We start from the raw sequence: 23,192 nt of genomic DNA on the forward strand, positions 1-23,192 counted from the left end.
CTAAGCAAAGGAGGGGGAGGGAAGGAAGGAAAGGAGGAAGGGAGGAAGGGTGGGTGGGTGGGAAGGAGAAAATGAGGGAGGGGGAGGGAGGGAGGGAGGGAGGGAGGGAGGGAGAAAGGAAGCAAAGAAAGAAAAGAAGGAGGGAGGGAAAGGAGGGACAGAGGGAGAAGAAAGGGAGAGAGGAAGGAAGGAAAGAAAGAGGGACTAATTTTTTTTTTTTTTTGACAAGGAGGAAATTCAATCATTTGTTGGGGATTAACACATTGAAATTTACCCTTCCGTGTCAATTAGGATATTGAGAATAGAGTATTTGTGTGATTGCCCTTATTTTAAAGTTAGAAGTCCGGAGTGAGCATCCTTAGTTTGAAGCCCTGCCCTAGTGCCTATCTTATTACTGAACTTTGTTTAATGTTAGCTGCATATTCTGGCTTTATTTGTAACTCTGTCACTATTTCTGATTGGTTATTTGGGTTGTTATAATCAAGTATATAGAGAATTTTTTTGAGACAAGGGTTTTTTTGTTTTTTTTGTTTTTTTTTTTTTTTTTTTTAAATATGAGTTAGGGTTTCTCTGTGTAGCCCTGGCTGTCCTGGAACTCACTCTGTAGACCAGGTTGGCCTCAAACTCATGGCTCCATCTGCCTCTGTCTCTTGAGTGCTGGGATTAAAAGTGTGCATCACCACCACTGCCTGGTTATTTATTTTTTAATTTTCTAGTAGCACCAAACATTTCTCAGATGTTTCACATTAAGAGCAAAGTCAGGCTCATTTGATGACTTAACATTTTCCCCTCCAATCACAAAACTTTTGCTCTGGCTGCAGACAGAAATGTGACTGAAGAATGACTTGTCCCCATGCCCTCTGTGGTCCTCAGTCAACGTGATACCACGGAGGATGTCAGTATCCCCCAGTGGTGACACGCTCTGCACCTGTACGAAAAGCACCACACACCCTAAGATGAGGTGACTGCACCCCTGTCCACGTGTGTGGCATTTACCTGTCACGGTTAGCGTGGCGGTGCAGCTGACGCTGCCATACTCGTTGGAGGCTTTGCAGGTATACTCGCCACAGTCAACAACCTGGGTCCTCAGGATCTCCAGGCTGGAGATGTAGTTCGAAGATCGAATGGAACACTTGTCGCTCTCATAAATCTCTCTGCCAGCTTTGAACCACTGGAACCGGACATTGGGGGCTCCTTGGATCTCACAGGTGAATTTGGCTAGGTGGCCCAGAGCTACTTCCAGGGGCTCAATTCTCCTTTTGATCACAGGGGCAGCTGCGAACAGAAGCAGAACCCGTTAGCATGCCCCCTTCCCAGGCATCCTGCATTTCTCTTTGCAGGCTAAGTTTTGTCGCTGTTAACAAAATTGACAGTTGAAATTGGTGAGACGGTTTGCAGCACTCTAAGGCGCGTCGCGTGGCTGGGAGATGAGACCAGTAGTGAAGGCAAAGCAAAAGAAAAAAAGAAAAACAAAAACAAAGGACAAAAAAGAAGCACGTGACATTTTCCATTGTTACTCTGCAGTGAATTGCGGGGGGGAAATTATTAAAACCTAACGCAGTGTGTGTGCATGCGCAACCACAGGGTGTACCATTGAAACACACCCTGCCGTCTAGGAACCGAAAATAAGGTGCAAACACAAGATAGACCAGCTGGCATGGTGAGGTGAGACAACAGCCAACAGACGGAAAGAGAAGACGACTAATCATGGTCACGCTGAATTTAGAGAAGAGCCTGGTGGTTTCGGAGTGCCTGTGCACTGAAAACTTTTTTACTACATATTATCGAAACATTTTCGTAGGAAAACGTATTCATCACCATAAAACATACAAGAATATGTTTTATTGAAGAAGTAGCAGTGAGGCTATGATAATGTACGACCCAACCAGGCAGTGAGAAACGTACGTTAATAACCATGATTATGTCTGTACTTTCAATCCTCCTGAAAATGGCTGGCATTCTGGAACAGTGGCCAACAGTGAAAAGTCAGTGGTGACGCCTACATCATTACAAAGTGGTGGACATTAGAACCGAGCCTGATGCATTTACTCCTTAAAGTCCAACCTCTTTCTCCCACAGTGAGCTTGGCTGACGTCATCGCTTTCCCACTGCCGTTTGAGGCTTCACAGACATACTCCCCTTCGTCCTCTGTCTTTACTGACTCGATTACCAGGGTGTACGCATTCTCCTCTTTTAGACACTGGAACTTGGCACCTGGAGGCACCAGGTCACCCTTGAAATACCAGTTCACCTCCTTAGCATTTGATATGGATGACGTAAGGTGGACGGTATCTCCTTCCTCAGAAATGGTATCCACTAAGGGTTTAAGTACAGTAGGGCAAAGGTCAGCTAAGGTACCCTCGGCTTCTTCTTGTGACCTCACTGTACTGGTCTTCTGGGTATCACTCTCTTCTGCCGCCTTCAGAGTCTCAGCCTGTGGAACCTCATCGGTATCCCCATCTTTGAAGTGACTCTCCACGTTCAACCAGCTGACCTCTTCTTTGGGGACAAGGTACTTCAAGTCGGCTTCAGCTTCTATGGCAGTTTCAACTTTCTGTGCATCTGAAAGGTGACCTCTCCCTGCCTGCACACCTACTTTGTCTTCTTCCTGAAACCTCGGATCCTCAGCCATTAAGACGTTTCTTTCTTCACAGACAATGGAGCACAAGGCATCCTTAAGTTCAGTTTCCAGGTTAGCCATCTGAGGATCTATGTCTTCAATGGTGAGGGTTAACTCTTCCGTTAGTGATTTCACCGAGGTGATAAGGTAGGTGCACAGGATACGTTTGGGCTCTTGAGTGAAGTTTACGACTGTGACCTCCACCTTGTCAATGTTTCTTAGCCACTCGGAGAAAAGACTTGCTTGCTCCCTGGCCACGGCAGCCTGCAAAGCCCTGCGGACCTGAGTTTTCAGATGTAGTCGCTGCTCTGCGGGAATACTAGAAAACAATGTTTCCTTAGAAAGCAGGTCACTTTCTTGTACCTCCTTCACTCCCTTTACTGCCCCGGGCTCTTTCTTGGGCTTAGAGGTTTGGCTAGTGGGCACTGCCATGACCTCTGATTGCTCTTCCTTAAGTAGGACCTGCTTTTCCTCAAGTGCTAGTGGGAAGCTTAGGGACTTGCCCTCCTCGGTCCTCAGGGCAACGTCTTGCCCTGTGCTTTCGAGAGTATCTGCACCAGCCATCAGGGTTTTGCCTTCTTCTATGCATGTGTGTTGGGGAGGGACTTGGGGTTCAGAGCACACCTCACAGACTGCAACATCAGGCGCCTCTAAACTTTCTACACACCCCTCAGCTATGCTCTGACTCAGGAGGAGAGTCCTTTGCTCTTTGTCCACTTCCGAGATCATCTTTTCTCCTAGATGGAGTGTTTCTTCAGGGACAGAGGACAGAAGGGAATCATCAGGAGCTGCTGTTGAAGACTGTGGAGACTTCCCTTTGGGTTCAGCTGTTAGGGTTATCAGAGGCTTGACGGTGACTGAACTCACTTGTGCTGCAGACGAGGCGCCCGGGCAGAGTTCCTCAGGCTCTTCAAACTGTAGAGTATCTTCCTTGGGGAGGGTTCTCTGAGACTGGACAGTCTGCAGGTGTAAAGTGGGGGGCGGTTCTTTGCCTGGCTGTGCGTGAACGGCACCATCTATGGAAGGCAGCTCCCCAGTGCCCTGGGGAGTGGACATGACAACGGGTTGCAGCTTCTGAGCCCCTAGAGTCACCCCAGTACCCAGTTCACTGCTGTCAACTTTATGCTCATAAGGAAGCTGCAGTTTTTCCTCTGCAACTAAAGCACCCTTGGCAAAAGCTGTAATTTCCTGCTCTGAGTCAAATGCCTGAACGGAAGGGCCTCTTGCAGATGTTTCCAGAAAGTCACCAGGAACTCCTGAGGTGGACTCTTCCTTGCAGGAGGCATCGGGCACATCTGTGTCTTCCGGAAGCACAAGAAGCTCTGCGGCACAGGTGGACGCCCCCCATAGGTTCTCGGCCTTACAGATGTACAGGCCACTATCTCCCCTCTGAGGGTCATTAACAATAAAGGTCCCAGAGCCGTCAGGATTGTGAATGATGGTGTAACAAACGTTGGTATAAAGCGGCATGTCTTCTTTGAACCATAAAACAGTGGGGGCAGGCTCTCCATGCACCAAGTACTCAAAGACAGCCGGGATTCCTGGGGCACAGTGCATGGGTTTTAACTCCTTGAGGAAGTAAGGCAAACAAGGCTCTTCAGGCTTCTCCAGAGTTCCCTTCACTACTGATCCCTTCTCCTTGCGCCTCTCTCCTTTAGGGCTTACTTTTAGGTGAGCACTACATACTGCCCTTCCATATTCATTAGTGGCCATGCACGTGTACTCCCCCTCATCCTGAAATCTGGTGAACAGAATGATTAGGCTGTGGTTATCCCCATCAAAGACAAATTTGTAGTCAGCAGAAGGGGTTAATAGAATCCCGTTAAAGAACCACTGAATTTTAGGCTTGGGGCAGCCAACGACAGTAACAGACAATTTAGCTACATCTTCAACGCTTATTTCAACGTCTGATATTTCTTTGATGAAAACTGGGGCAGCGCCTTCCTGTCTGGAATCAAACTGGGTGGAATGAGCTGGAGGCCCAGACAGAAGTTCAAGTGTTCCATTCTCATTAAGTAGGTCAGAACTAAAGGTTTGAAAATCTTCCTTGGCAGACAGAATGCTAGCAATTTCTGTGTGGAGAGAAATTATTATGACGTCACCATACGATTTCGTTTAACAAACAGTATCAAAGAATTAGACACCAATTAGTGGCCTTCTGCGTTGAAACAAGGTTGTGGTGAGGTTAACATCAAAAAACCCGCAGCGTTCCTAACTTTCTTAGGCTATCGAGGAAAATCAAGCAATTATAACAAGTGCACAAAAAGCAACTTTATACCCAATTCATCTGTTCAGGTTCACGAATGCGATACACATCTGGATCTGAAGTTTGAAGAAGTGCTAGATAAACATTTAATAAATCGTAAATCCAGGGTCACTTGCGTCAACTTCTAACAAGACATAGAATTGCTATATGGGATTTTCTTGAATTTAGTGATCATTTTCAAAGAAAACATGTTTAAACTAGCCCTTCTAAACGGATATCAGCAACAATAACAAAACCAAAGGCTAGCCAGGCATAGTCCCAGGTTCAAAGACTGAGGCAGGGGCATTCCCAGTTCCAGGCCTGTTTGGTGCCCATCCTATATGAGGCTATAGGAAAGGTTTGATTTCTGACTCCTGCAGGAACCGTTGTTATTATGTCACTCACATAACTTGTCAACGTACTTCGAGAGATATTTTATAATAAGACAGTTAAGAAAGCAGAAGGCAGAAATAGGAAAAAAATGACTCCAATATTCAAACATTGGTGACAATTTATTGGAAGGCAGTTGTATAGGGGGCACCGAGTAACATGCACTCTTTTAACAGGATTTCAAACAACCAAGTGAGAGACAGGTAGCTTATCAAAAGGAAGTAGGTTCTTAATTCAGTCTGCTGGGGATATTGGACTGCCCCATTACTGGAAGTTTTATTCCCTAAATAAATGGTAGTTTAATTTTATTAATCCACTTCTCTCATATTACACTGAATAGTTCTGTGCCTTAATTCCTTGCTGGCCGAGTGCTTTAGTATATTGGAAGACAGGACTCATGCCTGCTGGCTATAAAACACTAGGGAAACTTGTCTATAGCATGTAAAAAATCTGACAATTTAGCTACGTCTTCAATGCTTATTTTAACATCTGCTATTTCTCCGATGAAAACTGGGGCAGCGCCTTCCTGTCTGGAGTCAAAGGGGGCGGAATGAGCTGGAGGCTCAGAGAGAAGTTCAAGTGTGGCATACTTACTTACTAAGCTACTTGTGACTGTCCCTAATAAGCCACTGATGACATCATACTCAAAAGACTATCAGCGGCCACTTAGCTTTGCCTCTGTGCTAAGTATATTAGCTTTCCCTTCTCTTTACTCCCCAAAATACTTGGGAAGGGAACAGATGTGGATGTAGTTAAAGAACCTTGAGCTGCTAATATGTAAAAATATTTTCAAAAATTTCCCCTGTTCCAAAACACGGTGTATTTATCATTCACACAAAAATACAGTGCACGAGCCTCGCATGGGCCCAACTATGAATGCTGTAGCTAAAATTACCCGAGTCTACAGTATCTCACGATGACTGCTAAACGACTCTGTGTAACACATGGAATTCTTTATCAAGCGTCGGGGAAATTAATATCCCAAGCTTTCAAGTTGTGTGTCATTGAGTGAGAAAATAAAAGATTCCATTGCATGATTATAAGTGTGGGGGAGGCTTTTTTTTTTTCCTTTCAGTTATTATCCAACACACCCTCAAGATCAATGCATCTGAGACTAATGGAATCATAATAAGAAAACCAAAGCCTTCATTCTTCTGGGAGTGAAAATATACATTTAAAAATCAACAACTATGAAAACATCTTCCTCCTCCCCTGTTTACATTTGCTTTTCTGGATTTTTTTTTTTTTTTTTTTTTTTTTTTTTAGCGTGACGGTGCTTGTGATAACGTGGGTTAAGTGTGCCTGTCATGTTGGCTATGGCATGGATTTCTAATTAAGAGAACATGCAGCATATGACTAAATGTAGGAAAAACACTAAGTCCCTTTGCTACAGAATTAGTTTTACCGCAAGGACACTGGTGTGGTACATTATATCTAAATTATTACCAAAGGTATTATGTACTCTGTGGTTGAAGTAAAAATCGTTCTTCTACAGTTGTTGAATCTATCACTAGATGGTGGTCACTTTAAACAAATACGATTTTTACAAATTTGAGGGGACTGAGACGACTGACTGGTCTGCCCGTTTCCTACACGTGCTTCTAATCTTTTGTTTCAGATGATGAACACCATTGCGAAGTGGGAACTTCCACTGCTAAGACAGCATCAACAGATAAAAGAAACAATTAATGTGGCAACTATATAAGTCCTTATGGAAATTAAATCTGACATAAATGGTATTTGGTAATCAATGTTAATATGATTAATACGATTATGATCCTTAAATATTGCTGAATGCAGTCCTTGAGTGCAACCAGTAGGCCATGATCATAACTTAAGAAAGGAAGGCTAGGCTAATAATCTCATTGTCTCTTCTGTGGTTCTCCTCTGTTACAAGACGAAAACTGTTATGTTTAGTTGTATTGGGTGACAAAGAATCTTTCTATGGGCTTTATAACCTATGGGGCCTTTTGACTTAACTCTACACTGTTACATAAGAAAACGGATTTTTTTTTCATATTTATTATGTCTTACATCCAAAGGCCAAGGTCCACATTGATTCATAATCGCAATGTCAAAGCACCGTGAATTATTAAAATGGAAAAACAAACTTAAATTTTCACCTTACAAACATAAACATCCTACTGGAATTTGAATATTTGTTGATTCCTAGTTGTTTTTAACGTTTAAACATTCTATAAAAATAATAAGAAAACTTACTCTGTCTTTATATATACTAAACAAAAACTACCATATTTTCTCAATTATAAACATGTCCTACCTTGTTCTGTCTAACTCAGAGATTCTGACACTGGCATATAGTTAAAAATTTATATTTAGATGGACGTGGTAATACCCCTGGGTCAATGATAAATTAAACACTGCACTTTACTTGATACCCCAAATGAGAAAACAAAGTATTTTTAAATGTGAAAAGACCGTTACCTTTATGTATGCCCAATTACCAAGGCTGCGACATAAACAGACTGTTAAGTTGGCTATCATTTGGGCAACCTTGAGTTTATGGCTGGTTTTGGCCTCTGACATCTAACTAAATCAACATCGGTGTGTCTGAATTCGAAGAGGCTTCTAATTAAAGCATTACTTAGGGCCAGAGGGAGTTTTCTCTTACCAGGTTATCCACAGTTATCCGACATGGTCACCTTTCCTTCCACCATGCATCTATAGTATACAGGACAAAAGAAGGCGCTGAGACACTCTGCGAGAGGAGAGGTGACGGAGGGAGAAGTACAAACACAAACAATCGGGTGTCCAAGGAGGAGTTTAATCGTGCTGGATGACACATGGTATAACTGATACAGGTGATGGTTCCAGGGTTTGGATCACAGAATATTTACATGCATGAAGAAGATGAGATTTCTACATAGAAAGACTATCTCCCGGGGTCTTCCGTGTCATGATCCAAATATAGTGGCTACACTTGGAAGGTTGCTAATCCGTAGACTCTAGGGGTGACCAAGGCCCTGAGACATCCCACTTTAAGAGGGTGAGGATGGCATTGCTCCTAGCTGTTCCTGAATTGTTCGTAGCTACACAGCTGTACTCCCCCTCGTCACCTTTAGTTAAGCCTGTTATGAACAGATTGTGGAACCCTATACCGCTTTCCTCAGCACTGAACCTTGATCCCTGGACCACTCTTCCATTTTTGTACCAAGAAACGGTGGGTCTCGGTGAGCCACGGACTAAACACTGGAAATATGCCGCTGTCCCTAAGGGAGCACGGCAATCAGAAATACCTTTGATGAACCTGGGAGGGCCTTCCACCACCTGGAATTCAAAAAAGCTGTCTGCGTATTTGCTCCTTAAGACTAGCTCCTCCTTCTGACTGCTTAAAGTCACTTTGCTTGTCCTGGTGACCACAGCAGAGGCCTGGGATTCTCCCATGGTGAGGAAGCCTCGGCAGATGGCCTCGCCTGCACTGTTCAGAGCTCTGCATCTGTATGTTGCACTGTCAGAAGGGCCAACATCTTGGATTCTAAGGCTGTGACTCCCTTTCTCCTCGCTAATCACATACTTCGTGTCATCCGGCTCAATGCACATGTACTCCTTATACCATTGGACTTCCGGGGTAGGAATGCCTATGACCGAACACTTGAACACAGCAGTGGAATTTTCTGGAATTCTGAAATCGCAGATGGGCGTTATAAAGCGAGGAGGCATTTCAAAGGCTTCTAAATCGATCTTAAACTCTCTGCCTTCTTCCCCTTGGGACTCCGCACTGGGATCCACTAAGTTCAATGGGAGAATATCTAAGCTCACGATCATGCTTTTATGGTCAGGAGTAAATTCAGGAACTGTCACTATCTTCACCTGCTTCTCGAATTCCTTCACATCTTTTTCACCTAATTCCACTTCCAGGACGATCTCTTGAGGAGACGGTGTTCTCGACGAGTTGGCGTTTGCCACGTCAAACTCCATGACGTGTTGGTGGGTTACTGGTGGTGGCAGGGCCACCGCTCTTTCCTCTTGAGGTATGATGTCTACTTTTGCAAAGCTCTTTGCCTCCCCTATGATGTTCACCGCGTGGCACATGTACTCTCCCCCGTCTCCTTTCTGAACGTTGGAAATTTCCAGAGAGCACACATTGCCCACCCTTTCCATTTTGACTCTGTCATCTGGCTCCAGCAAAGATCTATTCCTATACCATTTCACACCAGGGACCGGAAGACCCTCGACTTCAATGATGAAGCCCAATGTTGTATTTTCGTATATCTTCCTTTTGCTTAGAGGCTCGATAAAAGATGGAGGCATTTCATTGTCTTTGGGTTCGATGGCTTCATTGGGTGTACCGAATGAGTCTGAACGCCATGCTTCATAAGGTGAAATCCTCTCGTCCGTCGGTGTGTGGAAATGCTCATTTGGAGTGCTGTCTTCCCTCTCTAGTTTTGACAGATTCATGCTTACATTCCTACTATGGTTTGGTCCTCTAGTAGGAACAGAACCTCTCTCTAGTTTCTCACCTGGGGGTGTGAAAAATCTCTCCAGAGCCTCCCCTGGGGGAGTGGAGTATCTCTCTAGAGCCTCCCCTGGGGGAGTGGAGTATCTCTCTAGAGCCTCTCCTGGGGGAGTGAGCCTCTCCTGGGGGAGTATCTCTCTAGAGCCTCTCCTGGGGGAGTAGAGTATCTCTCTAGAGCCTCTCCTGGGGGAGTGGAGTATCTTTCTGGTATTTCACCTTCAGAGGGTGTGGAGTATCTTTCTCCATTTTCCTCTGAAGGTGTTGAGAATCTCTCAAGAGTGTCAGCTCTTGAATTTGCTACAGATGGCTCAATTATCCCTGAAGGCTTAAAATATAAATCAAGAGACTTTGGAGATTCTAAATTTTCTACAGACGATGGTGGGCTATAGAACTGATCTAACTCAGATATGTCTTCGCTGCTTGTGCTCCCGACATCAATTGAAATATCAGACTCAGGAGAATAGGGTCGCCCTAGGAATTCCTGTTTCTGGTTGTAATACTCATACACGGTGTTGAAAGTTACTTCTTCCACCTCCATTGAAGTCACTGACTCGCTCTGAACAAGCTGTGCCTTGCGGTTGGTGTTTCTAACTTCAGGCACCTCATACCTTCCCTCAGCAAGTAAGTACTGGGTTAGTGAGGTCTCAGATGCCCCCTCTTCAGTTGTTTGGGTCTCCTCCAATCTAGGGAGATTTTCAGGCAAACTCTCCTCTGTCTTTTCTCCTTCCATGGCGGAGACAAAGCTTTCATTTTGAACGGTAACTTCCTGATAGGTTTCTTCTCCTGAGACCTGGATTGACTCACTTATCTGTTCCTCTAGGACCTGCTGCTCTCCAGTCATCAAGAATGGCAACTCCTGACTCAGAGACAGCTGTCTGTGAGGCACATCTGCTCCATGGACATCACCTCTGGGGTTTTCTAGATTTCCTTCGTATTCCTGAGTCACATCACATGCTGGTCCCATGGTAGATCCGTCCCCCATATCATGATCCTCCAAAAGCTCTTCCTCACTTGCTGCCCTTTTCAACTGGGAGATGAAACTCTTGTCTCCATTTTCTATAGAAGCATTTGTCTCAGAAACGTTAGTTTCTTCCATATCAGCAGATGGAGTCTGAAATAAAGCCCATGATTCACCATGGACCACTTCAGAAAAAGACTCAGGCACATGATCAGTTTTTAAAATTGAGGTGTTTTCTTCCTGGGCATCATGAAAGCTTTGGTGGACAGGAATCTCTTCCCTGTGGCACATTTCCTGCTTGTTCTCAGTTTCTTGGCCCTGGAACGCCTCACCTGGATCGTCTATGTGAGAATACATTTGCTTTAGGTCAAAGACAATGTCTTCGGCGTTAGCCATTTCTGAAGCAGGTTGTTGAGGCTCTAAAGACCTTTTACCTTGTTGACCATTGGCCAAATCTTGGAAATTCATGTCTGTACTTTCTATCTGTGAGTGAAACTGCTTGAGGTCAAATGTAACAGGTGCTTCGAGCTCAGCCTTTTCTTGATCTAGGGGAAGCATTTCTTCCTGTCGTCCCTTCTCTTCTGTTTCAAATTCCTCATGAGCTTGAGAGGAAAGTTGCTTCAAATCCATTACAATGTTCAATGAATCTGCTTCTGTGTGTGAAGCCACTTCCTCTGCCTGATGCATGTTGCCCCAGCCTGATCGCTTTTGCTTTAATGCAAACTCTTGGTTACCCCATTTCTTTTGAGGGCCTGTAACAAAGGATTTCTTGGTCCTTCTCTTTTCTAAAACTCCCTTTTCTGCACGCTGCAGCTTTTCAAATGCAATGATCTTATGCTTCACTTTTTTGCCTGGGTAGTACCTTTCTCCTTCAAGGGCTTCGTCATACGTAACAACAGACGAGTCTTCCACATCCTGAACTGCCTCAGAGGTTCTCTCGGAGTGGATATTATCACTTGGAGAATGTACTTTCATATTTCCCCATTCTGGTCCATGATGTCCAAAACCATCTCTGACTTCGTTTCTAATGTTAGCTTCTCTGAACTCATCAACAAATGGATAAATGGTACCCTCTGCTTGGACTGACTGAGACCTCTCATGAATATGTCCCCCATCTTGGCATTGTAGGAATTCAGTTCTGCGAGGCTTATTGATATCTGACGGTCTAGAAGCACCCTGCATAGACCTGGATAGTTTTTCACTAGGAGATGGACAGTATACCTCTTTTATCTTGTCCACTTGCCCAACTGTCTCAAGGCTTTGAAAACACTCCCTTACAGTATACTCTTTTACATTTGATTGGGCAGTAAAAGGACCAACTGGATTATCATAAAAATGTGTCCTTACAGATTCCTCCTGAACTTGTGTTTGTTGATTTTTGGAATATTGTGCATAAATTCCACTTATATTTTCCAACTGACTATACTCCCTGTAAGGGATGGGTTCCACGGTTAAATCTAAAATGCTCTCGGCTATGCCTGAATCATTTTCAGCCACACACTGATACCTTCCAGAATCGTGCAAATCGACATCATTGATGTATAATCTGTAGCTATAATTAACCTCTTCAATCTCAAACTTTTGGCTGTGCTTTACGGGAACCCCGTTATGAAACCATGCGACTGCTGGCTGAGGCTCCCCCGATATTAGGCATTCAAGCATGACAGAATTCCCTTCCCTACAACTGGCACTCCTTGGCATTTCCTGTAGCATTTTTGGTGGCTCGTTAGTGATATCAGAGGAGAATACAAATTTGTGTTTTGGTGACTGGATGGCTTGATCTCGAGATGTTGCCTCAGGCTCCATCTCAAACAACTCCCCGTATTCCTTGTTCTGTTCTGGGGTTGGAGTGGCTGCTGTTATCTGAATTTCTACAGGGAAGGAAAGCAGCTCTCTGTCTGCAGAGGGGAGGACTGGGGGGTGAGTTTTTAACATATGAGGATGTTCTTGACTAAAAGGTGGATGAATACTTCTTGCCTGGTCAAACACCAAGGCCAGCTCTTCTTCTTCATCTGCGAGGTCAGGCCATACTGGGACTTTATGAGGCTGGGAATCATACCTTGGCTTTGGCCTCACTCTAAGCATACTGGTTGCTTTCACTGTCCCATACTGGTTAAACAGCACACAGGTAATAGAGCCTCCATGATGGGGCTGAGCAGAAGGGAAGGTTAACGTTGAATAGTTTTCGAATGTATGAGTGGTAAAACCTTGACTACGTGGTATGGGCAGGTCATTGTTATACCATGTCACAATGGGCTGAGGGTATCCTTGAAAATGACACACAAATTTACAGCTGTCACCCTCATAGACTTCTTGAGATTCAATATCTTGGAGAAATGAAGGTGGGCAGCGTTGAGGATGTTTATGGATGTAATTTTCAAAAGATCTTGTTTTCTCCTCACGCTCCGCTTTGAATTCTTCTGCTTTCATGGAAGCATGGCGTTGCCCCTCTCGCCAACCCCTCTGTGTTTCTCCTCTGCTGTCTATGTCTTCGGCGTCTTCAGCATTTGCAAATGTACCCAAGGCCTCACTGGGATATGGTGTGAGAACTTGAGACATCTCGGAAGCCTCATATATCCCGCTACTCTCATATCCACACATTTCCTCATTAGAGGTGGATGCGGATGGTTCTCTGACCATGGTGCTGCTCACAGATTCTGCAAACTGCTCCCTGGCCTGAGGGTTTTCACCTGCGAGGCCTTGCTCAATCCAATAGCCTTCCAGGAGGCTTTCTTCTTGAAATGTCTCTTGGTTCAGGCTGTTTTCAGCCTGGAGATCTTCATCACCAGTGGTTTGGACACTTGAAGGAGGTTCTCTATTTTGATGTATTTGATTAGGAAGGGAGTACGGATTCTGGATGATTCCTTCGGCTGAGTTATCGACCCTATCCCTGTCTTCAGCAAACTCATGCACAAACCCAATCTTCCCTTCCTCTCTAGAGAATGGAGCTTCCCTAACAAGATCCTCACTTCTCATGGTCATCGAGTTCGTTTCAGACGATGCGTCTAAAAGACATAATTTCCTTTTCTCTAAGAAGGTTTTTCTCGCCTCCCGTAACCGCTGCAACTTCATTTTGGTTTCCTCATCTAGGAAATTCTCACCTACACTCAGGCATCCTCTGACATCGAATTTGCTTTCTGACCACTCGTCCTTGCACACATAGGCGGCTCTCCTGACAGGGCTCGCTGTCCTAAAGTGTATGGTTCTCATCATCCCCTTCTGTTCCACAACTTGCCTTTTGTTAAAGGGGGAGCCAGTAAATCTCAGGCCCACCTTTATCCTCTCCTCTCTCCTTTCCCCTAGACTCCCCGTGTTTTCACACGTCTGTTCTGCCCTTTTCAGAAATTCTAAGTACCTCTCGTCTTGCCCTTTCTGGATAACGTGCAGTGATGCACTGGACTCAGCGGACCCCTCACTGTTAACTGCCAAGATCCTGTAACTGCCAGAATCTCGGCCTTGGACCCTTTGCACCTCTAAGCTGGAAGAGTGTTGGTGTAAGTCATTCTCGGTTCTTATCACCCTACGGAAACCTGTGGGGACGGGCCTATTATTGTGAAACCAAGTCATTTCTGGAGTTGGATAGGCCACCAGTCTGCATGTAAACACAACAGGTTCGCCCTCTAAAGCATACTGAAACGTGAGTTTTTGAGTAAAAGCAGGCTTGAAACATTCGGGCCAGGAGCTTGTGGACGACATTCTATTTGCATATCTCCTGGCCATCAGGGAGTGGTGGTCTATGTCTTCAGAGTCAGAGAAGGCTCCTCGAGTGTCTCCTGCGCCGTCAGCTTCCCCCTCAAAGAGCTCTTCTGAAAGATAATTAAATTACAGAGCATTTTACTATTTTCCGCAGCACTTGGAGAAGTTGAAAATAAATGAAATTTTTAAAATGGGAAATGAAAGGAAGTGCATGCTACAGAGTCTCACAAATCCGTAAAAAAGTCACTCACCATATTTGTTCGAATAAACGCAACACCATGCTCTGTTTAAAAGATTCTGACACGACAATCGTTCGTTGTCTGGTCTTTTCTTCAGACTGCTGAAATTTCTTCTTGAACAAGCAAAAGTGCATTTCAAAAGTAACAAATTCCTGTGTGTATTTGTTTTGTGAGCAGGACAACTTTGCTGGTTTGATGGCTAAGAGAGAAATCTTACCCGACTTGCAGAGTGTAGAATAAACGCCCTTTCTGATCCTTTTGATTGGAGATTGAATTATTAAAATTTTGATAATGAACTATTTAAAAAATATATAGAACTAAAATCATAAAGAATTAGATGACATAAAATGAGAAGGCGTTTATTCGAACTAATACAGCTATAAGAGTCACAACAGTATGCAAAGTAAGCAGGCAAGGGTCACGAGATAGCTATCTGCAAGCCAGTATAAGAGACATATCATGTTAAAGTGATCTGTGTGCATGAGGTGTGGACCAAGAATGGGAATGTAAGGTTTTCACACATCCTAAAAGAGAGTAGCAGTTCCATTATAATTTCATTCATGACATTGCATTCTGGAAATTGCAGGTTAACCCCCGTCGTTCAATTCAAGTCACCGTGATTTTGAAAAACAAACCTCTACGTCCATGATTTCATGCATTAAAATGACAACCGTTCATAGTACACACTTTCCAAGATGGCTGCAAACATAGAACTGAATGTGGCTGATAAAGTTTCAATGTAAGACTTTTTTAAAAAAAAAATACCATTCAACAATTTACTGTGATGCACAGAACCGTCAGCATACTAAACCAGGCATGCGACATAGGAATATATTCTCAAAGAGATATATTTGTACATCTATGCCGTATCCTCGAAAATCCTAAGAGATATCAAGTAGGTCAAGGGTTCTGCTAATCCTCCAGACTTGCTACTGTAACCTCACATTCGTCATAACGGTACCTTTCATCTCCATTTCAATTTGCTGGCCGATCTGCTCATGTAAAATTGACTCCGGGGCTAAAATAGAAAAGCAACAAGAAACCTGCGTGAGTGACTGCCCACAGCTTCTGAATCAACTAACGACTTATGTGACAATCGCTGCCCTTCCGTTGTAAAATGAGAAGATGCATCCCCCAAATACCCATGCCAAAGGAATCGATGAGCGGATGGATCACAAATTATTACAAAGAGTCGTGTTCCACTCCCCCATGCCTTCACATGCACCCAGAAAAGCAACTCCCAAACTAAAAATACTCTCTTCGTCATGTCCTGCCAACTGCACACGTGTAAGGCGTGGAAACCACAGTTATTAGGAACATGCACTTGATCGCTTGCCACTTCTGTTTATTTCCTGGCCTCTTGATTTGAGTGTCCTCTCAAATTTGGAATGATAACAACATTCAATGACACGGCAGCCAGTGGACAAAGACTTCTCAACCCTCAAATTTCTTTTGTTATACAAGGTACAGGTTTAGGATTAGGGCACAGTGGTCTCTAAGACAGCTTCCAGAACAAGGCTGGTAGCCTGGGACACACGTTCTCCAATTCCTGTAGTTCTGGCATTGGCTATGAGGGCCTTTCCTGCATTTCCTTGTGATCTTTAGCATGATATAAATGACAACCCTGATGTTTCCTTTCATTCTTTTTTCTCCACGAATTTTTTTCGTTTGTTAGTTAAAGGTATCATTACACTCTTAGTATCTGAGTGGAGTAACGTTTGTAACTACTCTCCCTTGTGATTCTCTTGTAGCTAGGGAAAGCCATGCACTAGTTGTGTTTGGAAGAACACAAAGCAGGCTGAATCCCAAGAAGATGGATTGTCACTGGGACAGTCTCAAAAGCAACATCCCATGTTTCTATTTTGTTATGCACTAAAGACCATTGTTCAAACAGACTAACAAGCCCTTCACATCCCCATCTGAACTTTATGGACAGCCATGTAGCCTACATAAATGATTTAGATCAAAATAAAAGGGCACATACAAATACTAACTTCACGTTAAATAACTAGATGCTTGTGCCCAATCCTTCATTCTTCAAACACCCAAAAGTATTTCATCCTTAATACTTTTATAAGTGCAAGAAATGCTGTTTGGATTTAAAAAGGAGTGTTCTCCTGTTCCAATAACATTTTGATAACATAATCAATTGTAATGGAGTACAGAAGAATTCCTGGGCCAAAAGCGCCCAGTTCAATCCACTCTGTGAAGATGACATTTGGCCATCTTCACTGTACTTTACAGAAGAGATCTGAAAGAGTCACACTTTTCCCACTTCTACACAGACAACTCCCAACTGCACAACGTGGCAAAACTGTTACCTCTGTCACCTACACAAGTCACAGACAGCCCCTCTGTATGAACAATCGTTCTGCGTGATTACTGTGCTAGCAAAAACTTCAGTGAGACTGAGAGCCAGTGCTCTGGACAGGGCCGCTCTGTTTGACTAGACATTTGCATTGTTCATTATGGAACTAGATCCAGAGACTGCCAAGGAACAAGAATCTCAGATTCGGCAAAGATTCCACTTTGGGTGAGAAGGATTGCAGACATAGTACATGAATGAATGAGACTGATTCTCCCGATTGGCAAGAAAGAGAACCAAAATTCAGTATAGAGATAGCTATACACGAGACAGAACTTTACTGCTCCCTTGTTATCTCTAATATCCATCCACCATTTGAAGAGGATCAGGGAGGAATTTGTGGCTATTCTTTCCCATAACCCTTAGGATGCTTGACATCTGCTTGACCCCTTCCCACATGACCCAGTAAAGGTCCTTGGCCTATAGATACATAACACAAGCTCTGGACACTTCAAATACGATATTCTCATAGTATTTGTACCTAAGAGGCAAGGATAAGGGGAAAATTATGCTTCTCTCAGACAAATTTTTCTGCACTCTTTCAGATACAATAGAGACTCAGGTACAGTAACAACTAAAGTCATGATGTTGTCAGGAGAAAATTGCCATAATTTCAAGAGAATACAAGACTGTAAAAGCAGTATCATTTATAGAAAAACTATCTTCAGACCATTAATCGTAGTCCAAATAGAACCCTATTATTGTCAATATCCAATTTTCTGTTTTCATGGCTTCCCCATTTAAATCTAGAACCTTCAGGCCTGAAAGAAAAGGACAGTGACTGCTGAATGGGACACTCACTCATCATTAGGGTAATCTGTTTAACTCTTACTATGGAATCAATTCAATTGAAGTTCGAATCAGCGCCAGACACAATGATAACTACCCAAGAAGTAGCTGGCAACTACAATATTTTAACCCTATTTGGTGCTATTTTCAAGATTTGTCTCTGATAAATAGCAGAAAAAGAAGTCCATGCCAAATAAATTGGATTTCCTGACGCTAGCTTTCAAGGTGAATCAGCACCGAGAGTTAAATTCTCCTACAAGTTTGGCCAATGACTTAGCCTACCTTCATAAAGTACTTATGGGTTAGATGCTAGAGGTGGGTTAAGGAACATGATCATTGACTCAGTTTGGTCGCCTGGGAAGCTTCATAAGATGATGAAGGTGAAACTAAAAAACGTTGTACACGGCTAAATGTCATGTGACCAATTCTGCACCTAGCCCTGCTGAGGCCGTCTCTCTGTAATCACTGCACAGCACAGCACTATAGCCCTTAGTCTACTAGCTGAACGTTGCCTATGACAACACACTGATGCTTCCATTCCATGGCTGCCCCACTCTGACGCCTCTGTGGTTACATCTTCGTGAGTCTAGATTCTACCAACAGAAAAGTCATCTAGACTACAGAGGAACTGAGCAGTGTTGCCACACTTAATAGTGAGGTCCCAAAGAGGCAGGAGAACCTTCAGCATACCCTTCTCCCCCTGGACTTTCTGGCAGATCTCCCTGATCACTCAGGACAGGGCACGGCATCGTGGAACAGAGGTTGCTGTGTGGGGAGAGCTCTGAGATACGCTCTAAAAAAGCTACACTTCGTATTCGTGCAATGATCTTTGACATGACTTCATTCCTTTGGGGCTATTTTGCAACCCTCCTCAGTGAAAGAGGAAGTGGCTGCTGTCTGTGGACTCTGACATCTTTCCTAGGACTGTCTATCTGGAGCTTGCACTATATATTTAAGCCACCTGAAAAAGAAAAGGATGTTACGCTTCCTCGCTTGCCTAGGTCAGTGACACAAAGGGCATGGAAGAAGGTGAAGGAGGCCACTGTCATGTGAAAAGGTCATGCCAGGTGCAGTGTGCTAGAATGTAGGACCCCACAGGAGAACATTCACTGCCAACGGTCAGCAGTGGGTGGCTTCTGAAGGCTAATGGGGACAGTATGTGGCATCCGGCTCCTGCCTTCTGTCCTCTCTTCAGGCCTGCAGAGTGACACAATCTGGTTCCCTCTCCATCTCCACCTTCTTTAGCCCACTCATTCTCCATCATATGCTTCAATATATTATTAAGCAGAAAGATCATTTGGTGGTGAGACGTTGTAACAGACGCCTTTGGCAAAGTCAACCCCTCTCCTCTCAAAGAAAACAAGCAAACAAAGTTGCTGGCTAACAAAACAGTGGTTTCCTATTTCTCGAAACACATGTTCCAGTCAGATTCAAGTATGTGGGTTAAACCTGCAGATGGAGGCTTAGTGAGGTGTACTGCATGCTACTTGGTTAGTAAAGCGGGAATCGATCGACATATACAGTGAAGCAAGCAGCGGGGATTCTTATTAGTAGCCGCGGGGTGGTAGACAGCAAATCAAAGTCCTTGGAGCAAGAGGGGCTTTACCTTTCGCAGTCACTGTGAGTGTAGCTGCACAGGTGGCTTCCCCAGCGCTATTGGCTGCTCTGCAAGTGTATTTCCCAGCATGCTCTGGGTAAGCATCAACTATAAGCATTAAAGCCATGCCTGTGGACTCCTCAAAATGGAAAACTACATCTTTTGATGGTAGAATTGGCTGGTGGTTATGAAACCACTGGATTGCTGGTTTGGGAACACCAGAAACCCTCGCGTGAAATCTGACTGTCTCCCCGCTGTGCACCCTGAGGCTTGGCAGAGGCTGGATGAAGATGGGCTTTTGGCCAAGGACCTCCTTCTTAAGTGAAACTGATGGCGAGGCATGCCACTGAGACTCTGGTGTAACTCCTTCAGATTTGCTAAATCCTGAAAAGAAGCACGCCAGTTTTTAGTGCCTTTCCCTGTTTAAGTAAAAGCTCACTTGGAATTGTCTATTTTAAGTTTACCATAGATCTCAGTGATGAGCTAGAATTCAATCCGATCCTAAGGCTTTGACACTATGGAATCTAAGTTGCACAAATTCTTGACCATTTTCCAGACAGATAAGGTGAGACGATCAGTTGAAAGAATGAAGGAAACGCCACAGACCAGGGATGTAATAGTGGAGAGTGCGACTAGATTCAGGAATTAACTTTCCCACTCTGTGTCTAAATCAAGCCTTTCTATTTTGCAAACCACTTTAGACTCATTATTAAGAAAATCTGTCACTATAACCCTTAAAATTAAAGAAGAAACTCGAAGTTTCCCTAAATCCTTGTTTTCTTTATACTTCATATAGAGTACATTGATTCAAAAAAATAACATGATTGTGTGTGAAATTCTTTTATAATTTTTAAATTTTATTTTAGTGTGTGTATGTATGTATGTATGTATTTGTGTATGTGTGTGTGGTATGTATATGTGTGTTTATGTGTATTTATGTGTGGGCGATGTGTGTGTGTGTGTGTGTGTGTGGTGTATATATGTGTGTTTACATGTATTTATGTGTGGGTGATGTGTATGTGTGTGTGTGTGTATCTGTGTATGTGTGTGTATCTGTGTATGTGTGTGTGAGAGTGTGTTGTGACTGTGTGTGTGTGTGTGTGTGTGTGTGTGTGTGTGTGTGTGTGTTGTTGAGGAAAAACTCAAGACCTGGAGCGTGCATAGGCAAGAGCCACTGAGCCACACTCCCAGCCCACTGTTACTCTTGTTTTGAATTAAAGTCCTCAGTGATTGAGAAACTGATTCTGAGTATACTCTAACTAATGAACAGAAACATTAAGGCACCTTAGCAGTGGGGCTCTAGTCTGGGTCCCGTTAGTCTTGGTGAGTATATTTACCTTGTGCTCAGATCTGAAACTGTCTACCGTAATGCTAGTAAAATCAGACTTCTGTCAACAGCACGTGAAGATGGTCAGATCTCTATCCTGGCTCAGTAAGAAAGCAAATACACCCCATTTCCCCCCAGCACTGTTCGCTACAGTCTGATACATGCTGATCAGGAAGCAGAGAAGCCATCGGAGACAGTAAAACATCACAACACTGTATGGAGAGAAAGCAGGGCAAGTAAAAAGACGAGGGCCCATGGGGAACGGGGAGCAGAAACCGCACAACATGGAAATTGTGAATTAAACGAAAGGAATGAAGGACAAATGGTTTATGTGATGTCCTTAGTAACTGTTACTGGTACTGTGAAGTTCTTAAAAATCTCACTCTACCTTCCAGTCTCAGGGTGGCGGTGCTGGACACTTGGCCCACAGCATTATTAGCGACAAAAGCGTAAGTTCCTTCATCCTCAGGGAAGGCTTCAGCAATCTCCAGCTGGTAAGTGTCTTCAAACTGCGTCATCCTGAAGAACCGAGATGGTTTGATTTTCTTGTCTCTGCAGTACCAAGAAACCTTCAAATCTGCAGAAGAAAACATTTAAATCTTTTAAATGAGTGATATCTTTTTTTATTTATCTGTAAACACAATCTTGATTAGGCTACAGACCATATTTCATTTTTTAGCTTAAGGATCTTATATTTTTCTTCTGCACACATCATACCTGCTGATATCTGTCTCTCATCTTCCAGAAAGGAATATGATTCTAGAAAGATCCAGCTTGTTCAATTGTTGAGCTAGGTGCAACGTTTCAAACCCTAAAGTGTTCATTTCGCTCTTTAAAACCCAGTTGTTTGAGACAGAGTCCCACGTCTCCCACACTGCCCTTGAACTTGCTACGTTGGTGACCTTGGCATCTGGCTTTTCCTGCTCCTGCCTCTGAAGTCCTGCTGTTGGAAATTTCAGGCATGTGATACAAATCCTAGCTGTGGGTTCTATTCTTCTGAGGCATTTGCACGCCATGTTCAGTGGTTCAGGAAAGAATCTATTTGTGAAGCACTATGAAGGATCTGGAAATTGTGGCCAGGGTTCCAATTGATGGAACGTCAGGCCAGCACCGACACCAGCTTGCAGAAGGTAAATAATCAAGAAACAGATCAACATCCCATCAAGCCTCAAGTGGACAGCCTTATATCTCTCCATTTTATGACCAATGAGCTGATGTCAAAAGACTTTAGCAAAAATAGTTATGTAGTAAATAACTGTGTTCAAATGGAGAGAGAAGAAAAAACCTCAGAGTTTAGGCATCTTCAACTCCTTTAACTATTTTTCCATTGAGCGATCTTCATGAAAAGAAAAATACAAATCAAGGATGAAATAAAATATTACCGCATGGCTGTACTTGAAGAGAATACACACTTTTAGTTGATTGTGGTTAGGGTCAGAACTGAGCCATCTCAGACACTTGGGACACCATTTCCTTATGGAGGACTATGCTAGTTAGTAACTGGATCATTCAGAATTTTGGTGGCACTGTCGATCTATGAATGTCACCCTCCTCCCAGTGATAGCCACTATTTATGAACTACAAGATCTTCTTTCTAAGGATACAATCTTTGACATTCCCTAGGTTATATGGTAATTAGAAAATGGTATGTGATAATATCGTTTGCCAGCTTTTGACCCAGGCCACGTCATTTAATATCTCTGAATCATGTTCCTGATCTATCAGATAGGATGAATTCATGGACTAAACACTGCATACAGTGGTTGGGAGAGCTCGGTGACACAGCACGTGTGGAATGACTCACAAGCCACTGAGATAAGGGAGTTGTTAGAGAAAACAGATGCCAAAGGAGATCAGTAGTGTCTTCAGTAAAACGCTAAGGGCATGTGATAGGCAAATGACACAACGAATCACACAGCCATTCTATGAACTAGTCCTTGCATGTGTGTACACATGTGTTGTGTGCGTGTGTGTGTGCATGTGTGCACGTGTGTGTGTATGTGTGAGTATGAGTGTGTGTGTGCATGCATGTTTGAGTGTGTGTGTGCGTGTGTATGTGTGAGTATGTGTGAGTGTGTGTGTGCATGTATGTTCGAGTGTATGTGTATGCATGTGTATGTATGTGTGAGTATGTGTGAGTGTGTGTGTGCATGCATGTTCAAGTGTGTGTGTATGCGTGTGTGTGTGTGTGTGTGTGTGTGTGTGTGTGTGTGTGACAGGAACTGCTAACAACCAATGCAGTAAGTGGAGGGAAAAACGAAATAAAACCTTTCTTGGCAGAGCATGCGGTCCATCTGGCTGGCCTGCCACGGTCTGTGCTGCTCATTGTCAGCTTGTGGCTTCTGGGAGGCTCCCCGGTCTCCCACTCCTTCCCTCTCACCCTTGTATCTGGCTCCTTAACCGTACCTTCCTCTTCCTGAATCCTTAGCTACTCTTTTCCTTCTGTCCCGGGTCTCCTTGATAAAGGCCTCATCAACACCATCCAAACT

At 43.7% G+C, this 23,192-nt stretch overlaps 1 protein-coding gene across 5 annotated transcripts in view; it reads right to left on the reverse strand.

The window, feature by feature from the left end:
* The window catches only part of Ttn (titin), a 268,818-nt gene that overhangs the window by 200,204 nt on the left and 45,422 nt on the right, over positions 1-23,192 (reverse strand). For 2 of the 5 annotated variants that reach the window (XM_032903541.1, XM_032903537.1), the window contains 4 exons: positions 21,092-21,280; positions 15,587-15,643; positions 2,065-4,692; positions 997-1,275 (listed from right to left, as the gene is read on the reverse strand). In XM_032903541.1, the coding sequence (XP_032759432.1) occupies positions 997-1,275; positions 2,065-4,692; positions 15,587-15,643; positions 21,092-21,280 (3,153 nt within the window). Of the gene's footprint in view, positions 1-996; positions 1,276-2,064; positions 4,693-15,586; positions 15,644-19,385; positions 19,761-21,091; positions 21,281-23,192 lie in introns of all 5 variants that reach the window. The other 3 variants (XM_032903538.1, XM_032903539.1, XM_032903540.1) reach the window with 2 other exon arrangements.

Source organism: Rattus rattus, chromosome 5 (genome assembly GCF_011064425.1).
Source record: "Rattus rattus isolate New Zealand chromosome 5, Rrattus_CSIRO_v1, whole genome shotgun sequence".
Taxonomy (NCBI): Eukaryota; Metazoa; Chordata; class Mammalia; order Rodentia; family Muridae; genus Rattus; species Rattus rattus.